At 50.9% G+C, this 11,102-nt stretch overlaps 5 protein-coding genes across 7 annotated transcripts; 2 read left to right on the forward strand and 3 right to left on the reverse strand.

The window, feature by feature from the left end:
• The first annotated feature begins 553 nt into the window (after positions 1-553).
• Positions 554-4,831, forward strand: LOC120895236. Of its 2 annotated transcripts, XM_040298391.1 has the most exons (3): positions 561-2,207; positions 2,271-2,603; positions 3,036-4,831. In XM_040298391.1, exons 1-3 carry the CDS (start codon positions 1,511-1,513, stop codon positions 3,551-3,553), a joined length of 1,548 nt encoding a protein of 515 aa, XP_040154325.1. In that variant the 5' UTR covers positions 561-1,510; the 3' UTR covers positions 3,554-4,831. The 2 variants fall into 2 exon arrangements, with proteins under 2 accessions (XP_040154324.1, XP_040154325.1); XM_040298390.1 differs by having other exon boundaries at positions 554-2,603.
• Positions 4,832-5,606: 775 nt separating this feature from the next.
• On the reverse strand, positions 5,607-6,260 carry LOC120895238 (tRNA-specific adenosine deaminase 2). Its single transcript, XM_040298393.1, has one exon. The coding sequence runs from the start codon at positions 6,226-6,228 to the stop codon at positions 5,725-5,727; it is 504 nt and encodes a 167-aa protein (XP_040154327.1). The 5' UTR covers positions 6,229-6,260; the 3' UTR covers positions 5,607-5,724.
• A 47-nt stretch (positions 6,261-6,307) lies between these two features.
• On the reverse strand, positions 6,308-7,662 carry LOC120895237 (single-strand selective monofunctional uracil DNA glycosylase). Its single transcript, XM_040298392.1, has 3 exons — positions 7,060-7,662; positions 6,703-6,966; positions 6,308-6,625 (listed from the first exon to the last, which is right to left on the reverse strand). Exons 1-3 carry the CDS (start codon positions 7,495-7,497, stop codon positions 6,332-6,334), a joined length of 996 nt encoding a protein of 331 aa, XP_040154326.1. The 5' UTR covers positions 7,498-7,662; the 3' UTR covers positions 6,308-6,331.
• A 318-nt stretch (positions 7,663-7,980) lies between these two features.
• LOC120895235 (tetratricopeptide repeat protein 30 homolog) lies at positions 7,981-10,290 on the forward strand. Its single transcript, XM_040298389.1, has 3 exons — positions 7,981-8,211; positions 8,276-8,990; positions 9,071-10,290. The coding sequence occupies exons 1-3, from the start codon at positions 8,152-8,154 to the stop codon at positions 10,258-10,260; spliced, it is 1,965 nt and encodes a 654-aa protein (XP_040154323.1). The 5' UTR covers positions 7,981-8,151; the 3' UTR covers positions 10,261-10,290.
• Positions 10,291-10,354: 64 nt separating this feature from the next.
• LOC120895239 (cystatin-like protein) lies at positions 10,355-11,058 on the reverse strand. Of its 2 annotated transcripts, none has more exons than XM_040298395.1 (2): positions 10,935-11,058; positions 10,355-10,840 (listed from the first exon to the last, which is right to left on the reverse strand). In XM_040298395.1, exon 2 carries the CDS (start codon positions 10,832-10,834, stop codon positions 10,538-10,540), a length of 297 nt encoding a protein of 98 aa, XP_040154329.1. In that variant the 5' UTR covers positions 10,835-10,840; positions 10,935-11,058; the 3' UTR covers positions 10,355-10,537. The 2 variants fall into 2 exon arrangements, with proteins under 2 accessions (XP_040154329.1, XP_040154328.1); XM_040298394.1 differs by having other exon boundaries at positions 10,906-11,041.
• Positions 11,059-11,102: the final 44 nt, after the last annotated feature.

Here is an 11,102-nt window from a genome sequence, read left to right on the forward strand (position 1 = left end):
CCATTTGCTCAACCGTTCTTTGGGAAGGTTAGATTCTGCCCTTCTTCCTTACCAGTGCTGCTTGATTTACATGCCCCCTGTACGACACACGGCGGAACCGTGTTTATCTTAAAACGCTATTTCGAAGCGGTTCCGTTGTGTATATGTACGTGTGTGTGTGTATGTGTGTGTGTCGGTGAAATTGTGTCATACCTTCTGCGGGCTGATCCACCTAGAGGGCAAATAATGATAAAAATTTTAAAATAAAGTTTTAAATATTAATCGTTTGCAACATTTCAACATAATAACTAACTGCTGATAAGATGCAATTAATCTAGTTTTTTATGTAAAACAATATAAAACCTTACGCCACCGATGAATGAATTTTTCACCCTCAGCATGACAACGGTAGCGACTCGGTTCTTGAAGCGAGTGTGAGATGCGCGTCCACAGATTCCGCCTCGCCATACCGTGCAGGGTACCGCCACCACACACGCGTTTATAAATAGCAGGCCTACGAAATCGGAAGCATCATCACTGGACGACCACCGCAGCTGATTGGTACGAATCGTACGTACCTTTCTCTCACTCGCCAGCAACACTTACCCGAAAGAAGAGTAAAGCAAATGAGTAAAGCAAATGTAGAAGAAAAAAAACAGAACGGCCGCAACTAAAATGGGCGAGCTGGGTCATTCCCACAGCGAGTGTTCACCGTCTACCGTGACGTCATTCTGCTACCCCGCATCCCGTACACAGGAGCGAGCGAGCACAAACGCTCGAATAAAGCGAGAGAACCACAACGGTCGAGTGCATCTGCTGTGAGTGTCGACCGCGGGCATAGGGAAACAGCAAACCGAGCTACAGACGGGCACCGAGCAGATGCCGAAGCATTCTGTTGCCACCAGTCGAGTAGTAAGCATCAGGACGGTACAGCTCTGAGCAAAAGCACAAACCACCGATCCGCGAAGGCAGCGTACATTCTTGGTTGAAGTTTTTTTTCTCTTGCTACTGCGTGCCCTTGCACCGAAAAGTGCGTAGTGAAGACGGTCAGGGGTGTAGCCTGCGCGAACGGAGGTGCACTTTTTGCTAAATAAAAGCGTTAAGATTCTATAGTTTCGTGAGATTGGATTGGAAAAGGATAGTGAAAGACACTCGAAGTCGTGTTATAAATTTAGAAGAGGATATTGAAAAAGTACATTGTTGGCTGCCGCTCGCTGGACACACTACAGCCCTGGTCCGTGCGGCAAGGGAGAAAGTGACAGCACGGGCGGAGCAGAACAGCAACGGCGCAAGCGAGAAGCAACTAGCCCGTGTATACTGTGCGAGCGTGCGAGCGGGGCAGCTGCATACATGCGCAACCGGGACGGCACGTTTCGGAATATGGCGACGGTGGAAAAGCTACATTCAGTGTTTTTTAGTGCAAAGTTGAATGTTTCTAGTGAACGATTTTAGTGAGCAAAGTTTGTGTGTGTGTTTGAGCGTTTTGAGCGTGAAAAATTAAAGAACATTTTAGTGTGTGATTGAGTGCAACATGTCGATTGAAAACAGTATGGAGACGGCGGAAAGCATGGCTTTCACGCGGCAGTGCGATGAAGTCGATGCGCTCCCCAGCCAGACCGCACAGTCGTCTGGAAGCTGCGAGCCGAATGTGGTTGGCTCGTCGTCGAGCGCAGCAACCGTCGGCGCGATGGTTGCGCCAGCCGCCACTGCGAACGATGGGGGCGCTAGTGTGGCTGCTGGCGAAGATGGAGGACGGCGACCGTTGGACGATGATGGTCGTCGTAGTGGCGGTTTGGTTTCGCGCCAGGATTCAAACGAACTGTCCGAAGCTAACCGTGATGGCAAGGGGCACCCCGGTGTGGGTAGCAATCAGGGCAATGGTACGGGGGTGCCAATGGCGACAGCGGCCACCATGAGCAATCGGACTGGGGAGGGGCGCTGCCGGCGCAAAAACCGCCGTCGCAAGTCGAACCGCGGCAAATCGAGCTCGAACCGCCCGTACAGCAAGACCCAGTGGAAGTTTCAGTGTCCTCCCGGGGGGCAACCGGGTGGTGGTGGCGGTGGAGGCCGCCCGGAGAACAATTGCAACAAACGGCGCCATCTCTACTCGGTGGCGGCCTCGCGCCGCATCACACCGTTCCTGAAGTCCGATCAGCCACCGCTAGTGCCATACAACACCAACCGCTTCCTGATGGAGGACCACATGCCGCAAGTGCTCACGCCGTCAGGTAGAACACGCGATTCTAGTTTTTCGATAGATTCAGAAGAAAATTATTTTTACTCACTCCCAGAGGATGAAGAGGACTTCCTGACGAAGGAGTTCTCCAGCGTGTACGAGCGGGAGCGTTTCGAGCGGCTGGAAAGCCTCAGCCACCCGGACCTCGTGCAAGAGTACATAAAGCTCGCGATCGAGTACGAGCAGCTGGTGCGCCGCAACGGCGTCACCGGCGAGGGTGGTGTTGGTGGAGGAAGAGGTGGAGGCGGAGGTAGAGGAGGTGATTGTGAGGGCGGAAACATGGCAAAGGTGGCGGGCAGTGATGGCGAACGTGGCGACGATGGCAGCGGCGCGGCACGGAGCAGGCTGCTGGAGGAGCGTGTGAAGGTGCTGGAGCGGGAAAATATCGGTAAGTAGGAGAGGGGAGGACTGTCTGGCGATCTCGAAGCACTTCCACGTGTTGTGCGGTGGACAGGGATGAACAAAATTGATGCGTAATAGACAACCGTTCGTAAAAGGATGGATGTTTTTATAAATAATTTCAAACGGCTTCTGGTGTAATGCTTTTGTTCATCTACAATACAACTTTACTTACTGTTGAAAAAGCAATAATATTATTTTCCTTTGCGGTTGATCTAAATTGATATTATTCTAGTACAGCTACTTAACGACGAAGTACTTTAATGTTTATTCAAATTTATTTCATTAAGAAATTTAAACATATTTAAACAGATTAGCGATTAATAAATGTTATGTTAACATATGCCAGAAATATTTGGTTTCGATCTTGAAGTAACTTTGGTCTTTGTTTTACACTTCATTTTACACTTCAACCACACAGATTTACGCCGCCAGCTAGAACACGCTACGCGTATGGGATTCCTCCTGTCGGCACGGTCATCGCCACGGTACGGTGTGCCGACGACCAACGCAGCTTCGCTCGATCGCATGGACATAGCAGAACAGCAGCAACGTTTACCGGCCCTGGACAGTAGCACGAGCGAGGACAGCGAGTCGGACAGCTCCAGCACCAGCTCGAGCAGCAGCAGCAGCAGCAGCAGCAGTAGCAGCAGTGCCAGCAGCATGAGCGATGACGACGACCGAGACGAGCGGGACGAACCAATGGTGATGGATCCGATGGCGGAGGTGGATCGGGCCTATGGCGTCCGCATGATGAACGGGCTGGCACCACTCTCGCCCCTCATGAACGGTGGCAGTCCGCGGGCGAACGGACTGGCGCACGATAGCAGCGACCAGGAGCAGGACGGCGAGGACGAGGACGACGAGCAGCAGCAGCTGCTGCTGAACGGTGTCGATGAGCTTTCGCCCTCCCCGCGGCCATCGCTTGCAGTGGAGTGAGGTGGCACCTCCTCCGCCCTAGAGTTAGTAAGCGAGCAGCAGCGAGCCAAAGGCTGAGTGATCTGCGACCTATTGCCCTAGCGTGTTTAGTAACGGTTCCCCTGGACGACGAACCAAATGCTTTTTTTTAGGTTTTAATGTGAGTTATGCTTAACCACTCGGATGCTACCGAGCTGACGGAATCCGGATCCGTGTTCGAACAAGCTTCCAGCCGCGTTCTCAATATTTGAGAATTACTGTAAGCACTCGAATTACGCGAAAATGACGCGTAATGCTATCTCCCCCGTCGCATGCGTGCGATGATCGATTGAACATTTTGTTTTACTTAATCCCGTGGCAGCGCGTATGTTGTTATTGTGTGTGTGTTCGTACACACTGTGAAATATGGACGCGCACGCCTTTTACGTGGTCTCACCGAAAGTGACCGGTTTTTTTTTATCGAACCGCGCTACGCTGCGTATGCTGCTACTTAGCAGAAATTATTTATGTTTTTAACCAAAACCAGCATGAAAACATTGCAGATGGTTTGGACGTGAAATGTAAAGTTTGGTTATGCCTAAGTTGCTTAAGTCAATTTGAGCACAGACAGAATAATAATAGCTGTAATGGAAAGAAGGATTAACACTTTCGAATGTTGTTTGTTGGAGCCGTTTGTTTAAAGCAGCAACAAAATCATAAAAAGCAGAAAAAGAAAAATAAAAAAATGGAAAAACGTTTCATTGTAAAATTAACAAAAAGTATGCAACAATTTGCGAAACAGAAATTGAGTTTTTTTCGGAATAAAAAATGAGGGGGGCAGCAAAAGAAGAGGAGGAAGAAAAAAAACGCCGGGAAAGTAATGAGATATTTATACGGAGGATTAATGAAAAAAGCCCCACAACACTATACGTAGCGCATAATTTACAACTGTACAACTATATACATATAAAGTATAAAATAGAAACAACAAAACCAATGCGACAATGCAAAATGACATGTGATTTCTCTTTTTCTCTAATAACAAACAAACGAGCTGGAAAGCTAGCTGTTTCTTTTTAAGCAAAAGAACAAAAATAAAACAAAAGAATGTGAAGAAGAAAAAAACGCAGAAGTAAATATTATTATTGCTGAAGAAGAAGGGGTCGATTATGTCACGGTCCTGCTGTGTGGTGGAACAAAGCCAATCAAAGCGCTTACGAGGGTGGCGGAGACACTGGCAGAGGCAAACGGGGAGTGATCAATGTGATTCGATAATAAAATAAGTTTACGATGAACGGGTTTAAAACACGCCACAAATGAGATGTAGTGTAATGTACTGTGTTATTATTGCCACGATGGGCCCGGCGGTGGTGTACCCATCGTTCAATCGTATCCGCATGCAGGCTGCACCGATGCACCTTTATAACGTAAGATTGCATACAGAATGCGATTGACAAAAGCAAGTGGCCAGTTGTTTGGGCATTTTCCACCGGTACACTAACGGGGTGCCAGGAGAAGCACATCAGTGATGCTGTCCAGAAAGAGAGTACGTGCAAAAAAGCGCGCTGCCCCTTGGCTGACTTTAGACAGACGCAACAAGCAAGCACCTGGTGACAGTTAGGTATTTATAACGCGGCGTTGTACTGCGCTACTATTACGAACCCGTATTTTACACAACCGAATGGGTTTGGGACAGTGATTGCCCATTTTTTAATAGTGCCAGACTAGAAACCCGAAACCAGATGAACGTAATTTTCGATCGGTAGTGCGAGAAGTCAAAGGGACAACGGAAAACAGTTAAACAAAAATACAAAAATGACGCTTATCTTTTCGATGCTCGAAATGTACACAAATGACCTAAAGAGTATGAAGCTGTGAGATGGTCAGTCAAGGTGTGAATATTAGTGATACTGTGGATCACGCTGGCATGTGGTCACAACACAGCATCCATTCCGACGCGCCCGATAGGGGCGCATTGGAGTACCGCGTTTGTTTTATAGTACAATAAGTTTCTGTGGTTTTCTGACGCGAGAAAGATTAATAAAGTGGAATTTCCACACGTATGACACAAAATAGTTGACAAAACAAACATGCGTTCGTTTAGTATTATTTCATTTAATACAAATTCTTTGTGATTTCACACTCTTGAAGCAAATATAATTCTAAAACTTAATCCTAATGCTTTGCTTACAGTTTCGCAGGAGCGTTGGAAGTTACGCCTTTTTAGCCCTTGGCTTTGGAATCGGTGCCGACGGGTTTTCGCCTTTGTAAAACTCCTTCAGCAGCTCCATCGCTTCCGCGTCACGGACGCCGCCCCGTATCGGGACGGTGGCGCTTAGCAAACCGGGCACATCGAGCACGGTGCAGCCGCCAAACCGATCGTTCCGACAGCCGTAGATGATTTCCTTCACGCCCAGCTCGATCAGTGCCGCCGCACACATGATGCACGGTTCGACCGTCACGACGACGGTCACCGTGCTGAAGATTGCTTCCGGCGGCGTCACGTCCTGCTGCCGCGCATACTCCAGCGCCTGATCGATGCAGATGAACTCCACGTGCCGGGTGGCGTTTTTCGTTTCATTCACCAAATTGCAGCCGCGCGCAATGATCGTTTCGGTTTGGCCGTCCGTACGCACAAACACACAGCCCACCGGAACCTCCTTGAGGTCGTTTGCGATGCGAGCCTGCTGCAGGGCGTCCTCCATAAAGCGTTCCATTGGTACGACAGGATGGGAAGAGAGAGTTCACGTGTGGCAGTAGTAATACGGTTGTGGAAGGAGAATACTTTTTCGTAAAGAGAGGTAACAATAATTGCAACTTTTAGTCGCTGCTGGGCGCTTCTTGACCCGGTGCGCTTAGATAGGGCATAATACCGTGCACGGTGAGCCAGCTTTTGGCCTTCTCCGGCCAGTTTGTGTTGTTCAGGCTGCGAGGGCTCGGGTGCGGCATACAGTGCGTTACAATTGCCGGATCTAGGCGGTTCTGTTTGGTGAGCGTTTTCATGCGGTCCTCCGTGTACCGTCCCACCGATACCACAACGGTCGGTTTTAGCAACGCTAGCGCCTTTGCTAGGAATGCTTCCGAGATGGATTGAATTTCTCCCTTGGCTTTTCCCTAAAAGAGCAAGAAAGAAGGAAATATCGACGATAAGAGCGGAGAGTGCAGCGGACTTTTTGAGCCTCCAGTAATACCTTCAGCTCACTGGGCGTTATGTTTCGTCCGCTCTGGTGGAAAAACGCCAACGGGCACAGATTGTACACGAAACAGGACCGGAAGAAGCGGTCCGACGTGCCGCACAGCTCTTCGAACAATCCCCACCAGCGTTTTCCACTCTGTTCCTCGCGCGTACACGCCAATCCTTCCACCGGTCTGGCAGCTAGCTCGGGCGATGGTTTCGACACCGTTCCACGCAATCCCATCCAGTCGCGCACGGCCGGAACGCAACCGAATGGTACCTGTAGAAGGTAGCGAAAGAGGTATTAGTATTCCCGAGTCTACCCAGTCGCTGGACTACTGTAACAAATGAATGAATGAATGATTATCATCACCCCAGTTTGGCACATGCCCCACGGCCCTGGATTCATGCCGATGAACAGTACCGGCTTCGGACCGTCGAGAAACCGCTGCAAATAGGCGCAGTGAATCTCGGCCGCGTACTCGATCGGATCGTAGCAGGCGGCCACATCCCACGGCAGGGCAACTTGCCGCAGTGCTGCGGAAAGTTCTCGTTCGATCTGGTAGACCTGTTGCCAGTATGGAAGCGGGCCAACGCTACTCATAGCTGGTACGGCTACTGTACCGGTCGTTGGTTCCGGTTTCGTTTGGTTCACTTGTATTTTGGCACCATTTTCAGCGGGAACATTGGGTGCGCCCAGTCTTGCCTTCGGTACATTTGCAAACTGGGAAAGTGAGAATTCACCGATGGGCACACACGGTTGTCCGGCGGCTGGTGATGGCTCGTCTAGTTTAAGCTTTTTACGCAGCATTAGCACAGCAGCGAGGGCACTTACTTACACGGCGATAGAGGTTTGCGAAATGGCCACCACGATGTGCGCGGTTTTGAATTGTTCGTCTGCCTTTCCTGGAACGGCGTATGGCGCCCGGTGCTTTTGACAGGTGGCTTCGCTTTGTTTACAAACGTGCAGGGGTCGTCGGGTTATTCTGGAGCAACGTTTTTTTTAGCAATATTTGATTGACTTTTGTGATAAATAATTTTCACTGAACTGATAGAACTTCTTCAATTAGTAAATATATTATCATATTTCTAAAATCTGGTGTTGAACATATTTTGTTTGTATATTTAAAGTTTACTTTATTTTTGAGCTAAAACCCCTGTACTATCGGCATAGGGCAAACGAGGAAATATTTAATATTTGAATTTAAATCGTTGTAACTTCAATGCTTTTTAAGATATAAAATTAATCAACATAAGAAAATAGACGAATTTCAACAAATTTGGAATTTGGAAAGGTTTTGCTAAGTATACTTTGGATACCATTTCGCAATTCGCTTTCTCAGTCACGTATTCTGGCTTGGATAGTTCGTTGCCATGGTAATGTTGGTTCTTCAACAAACTCAACAGAACTCCAATTAAATTCCAACTGAGAGCAATAGCCGAGTAACAAAAGTGTCTATACAGCATGTTTTCGCAAAATATGATTATTCGCGATGGTGAATATACGAAAACAATTTACACCATGGTAAGCGGAGGTGTGTCCTTTTCCGCAGAAATTCCAACTAGTGACGGTCCGTTTCCAATTTCAGATCAAGGAGGAACGATTCCAGGATGCCATCAACACGCTCAACACTATTCCGGAATCGTCCACGACGCGTGCCGGCCTTTCGCTGCTCGGCCACTGCTACTACCAAACGCAGGACTTTATCGAGGCGGCCAACTGCTACGAACATCTGCTCAATCTCGTGCCGGATGTGCAGGAGTACCGCCTGTACTACGCCCAGTCCCTCTTCCAGGCGGGCCTGTTCGAGGAGGCGCAGAAAATCATCGCCACCGGGCTGGACTCGCCCGAGCTGAAGGAAAAGGTGCTCCAGCTGCAGTCGGCCATCGCTTACGGGAATGAGGATTACACTGCGGCACAGTCGCTGCTGCTGCAGCGCCAGGACGGTAATGGGCAGGAGGCAAGCACCAAAAACGACGAGGGCTGTCTGCTGTACCAGGCGAACATGTACGAGGACGCGCTGCAGCGCTACGTGTCGGCGCTGCAGGCCGGTGGGTTTAACCCGCACGTCGCCTACAATGCGGCCCTGTGCCACTATCGGCGCAAGGAAAACTCGCAGGCGCTCAACTACATCGCCGAGATTGTGGAGCGTGGCATACGCAATCATCCGGAGCTGGGCGTCGGTGCGCAGGCGGAAACGGAAGGCGGTGCGCGTAGTGTGGGCAATCCTCCCGCGCTGGCTGCCTCCGGGCTTGCGCAAGCCTTCAATCTTAAGGCGGCCATCGAATACCAGGAAGGCAATGGTACGTTTGGGCAAGGGGGATATAGGGGAAGGTTGTGATATTGGCATTGTTATTGTAATTTCCTCCTTGTCCTCTCACAGCGGACGGTGCGCGGGAAGCTTTGACCGATCTACCGCCACGCTCGGAACCGGAGCTCGATCCGGTCACGCTGCACAACATGGCGCTGACTGATCCGACCGGCGGCGGGGCCGGCTTGCGTCGGTTGGCCTTTCTGCTCGAGCTCGGTCCGCCGGCCTGCCCGCCGGAAACGTTCGCCAATCTGCTGCTGCTCTGCTGCAAGCACGAAATGTACGACACGGCCGCCGACATCCTGGCCGAGCATACGCACCTGACGTACAAGTACCTGTCGCCGTACCTGTACGATCTGCTGGACGCACTGATTACCGCCCAGTCGACGCCGGAAGAGGCGGAACAGAAGCTCGGCACGCTGGCGAGCAGCATCGGGGGCAGGCTGCGCGCACTCGCGGCCAAGGTACAGGAGTGCCGGTCGGCCACGGATCAGAACGCGCTGCGAATGGCGCTGCGGGAGTATGAGGGAGCGCTCGAGAGCTACCTGCCGGTGGCGATGGCCCGCGCCTGGATACCGTGGCGCATGGATGATTTCCAGGGCGCCGAGCGGGAGTTTCGGGCCAGCGCCGAGTTCTGCTCGGAGACGCCCTCCTGGCGGCTGCACGCCGCCCACGTGCTTTTTATGCGCGGCGATCGGTACAAGGAGGCGGCCGCCTTCTACGAACCGATCGTGCGCCAAAACTACGACGACATACTGTCGATCCCGGCCTCGGTGCTGGCGAACCTGTGCGTCGCGTACATCATGACCTCGCAGAACGAGGAAGCGGAAGAGCTGATGCGCAAGGTGGAACGGGCGGAGGAGCGCAAGGGCAACGCGACGGGGCAGTGTTTGCATCTGTGCATCGTCAACCTTGTGATCGGGACGCTGTACTGCGCGAAGAACAATTACGAGTTTGGCTTGTCGCGGATCGCGCACGCACTGGACGGTGGCTCGGGAGCGCGCCTGTGCGCCGACACGTGGATTCACGTGAAGCGGTGCGTGCTTGGGCTGCTCACCGGCATGGCGAAGCAGACGATCGTGCTGCCATCGATCGCGCTCCAGGAAACGCTGAATTTCCTGCGCGCTTGCGAAGCGTACGGCCTTACCATTCCGTCTGTGTTGACCGGACCGCTGGAGGATTCGGGCGAGCAGCCACCAACGATCGGGCTGGAGGCCCGGAAGCTGCGTGCACTGTTGCTACGGTTGATGGAGTACAAGTAGAGGAGATCTTAACCGTAATGCTGAACTAGAAAGTGCTCTACCGTGCTCTAATATGGTAAGTACAAGGTAAGGAGTTCATTTTTGGAGTTAGAACTTCGCTTTAAACCTGTTTTATTGTATTAACCATAAAAATAATTGTAACAATATTCATATCATCCACCCGAAAAAAATGACAAAACATGCAAAATGATTGATCTTACTCAATAAACGAAGCGAGAGACTCATTTAACAAACATACAAACACGATGACTCACTACCTAGGGCAGACCTAAATTCGTCATCCGTTGTGCACCTCGAACGTGATCTTGCGTGCCTCGGCCGGATCTTTTTCCTTCAGCCAGGGTCGCTCCCAAACGGTTATCTTGTACTGCTGGCCAGATTCCTCATTCTCGAACGAAATGAAGTACACGTACTGCACCCCGGCCACGACCTGCTTCGTCACGCGGTACAGTTTGTACGCTTTGCCAGCATGACCATCCGTCGTGGCCAGGGCGGCACTGATGCGCTCCGCATGCTCTTCCTTGCTTAGCTCCGGATCGTCCGACACTCCTCCGCACTTAGGTTCGCTGGCCATTGCGTACTGGAAGCAAACAGGGTTGAAGGGACAATCACTTCAATCAATGCGGAAGAGACGGATTGACTCACCGTATTTATCAGCCTAACGCGTGACTCACTCGGGTAATTAGATGAGCTTGTTCTCGATGCGACGGTCAGCTCGGTGCAATGGTGTAACAAAGAATAGAACTACGCACTTGTGGCTGTGCTGCTGTAAAGCAGAATGTAAACATAAACACAAACACTCTCTCGACGCTTGACAGTTGATTGTAGTGGTAGTTGTGCAG

Source organism: Anopheles arabiensis, chromosome 2 (assembly GCF_016920715.1).
Source record: "Anopheles arabiensis isolate DONGOLA chromosome 2, AaraD3, whole genome shotgun sequence".
Lineage (NCBI taxonomy): Eukaryota > Metazoa > Arthropoda > Insecta > Diptera > Culicidae > Anopheles > Anopheles arabiensis.

Excerpts from the sequence above, each read along its gene's own strand:
- LOC120895236 (XM_040298390.1), top strand. The coding sequence starts at position 1,511 with ATGTCGATTGAAAACAGTATGGAGACGGCGGAAAGCATGGCTTTCACG. Across the intron at positions 2,604-3,035 it reads GCTGGAGCGGGAAAATATCG|ATTTACGCCGCCAGCTAGAA; the intron begins GTAAGTAGGAGA and ends TCAACCACACAG.
- LOC120895238 (XM_040298393.1), bottom strand. The coding sequence starts at position 6,228 with ATGGAACGCTTTATGGAGGACGCCCTGCAGCAGGCTCGCATCGCAAAC.
- LOC120895237 (XM_040298392.1), bottom strand. The coding sequence starts at position 7,497 with ATGCTGCGTAAAAAGCTTAAACTAGACGAGCCATCACCAGCCGCCGGA. Across the intron at positions 6,967-7,059 it reads GGGGCATGTGCCAAACTGGG|GTACCATTCGGTTGCGTTCC; the intron begins GTGATGATAATC and ends TACCTTCTACAG. Across the intron at positions 6,626-6,702 it reads TAACGCCCAGTGAGCTGAAG|GGAAAAGCCAAGGGAGAAAT; the intron begins GTATTACTGGAG and ends TTGCTCTTTTAG.
- LOC120895235 (XM_040298389.1), top strand. The coding sequence starts at position 8,152 with ATGTTTTCGCAAAATATGATTATTCGCGATGGTGAATATACGAAAACA. Across the intron at positions 8,212-8,275 it reads CGAAAACAATTTACACCATG|ATCAAGGAGGAACGATTCCA; the intron begins GTAAGCGGAGGT and ends TTCCAATTTCAG. Across the intron at positions 8,991-9,070 it reads CGAATACCAGGAAGGCAATG|CGGACGGTGCGCGGGAAGCT; the intron begins GTACGTTTGGGC and ends GTCCTCTCACAG.
- LOC120895239 (XM_040298395.1), bottom strand. The coding sequence starts at position 10,834 with ATGGCCAGCGAACCTAAGTGCGGAGGAGTGTCGGACGATCCGGAGCTA.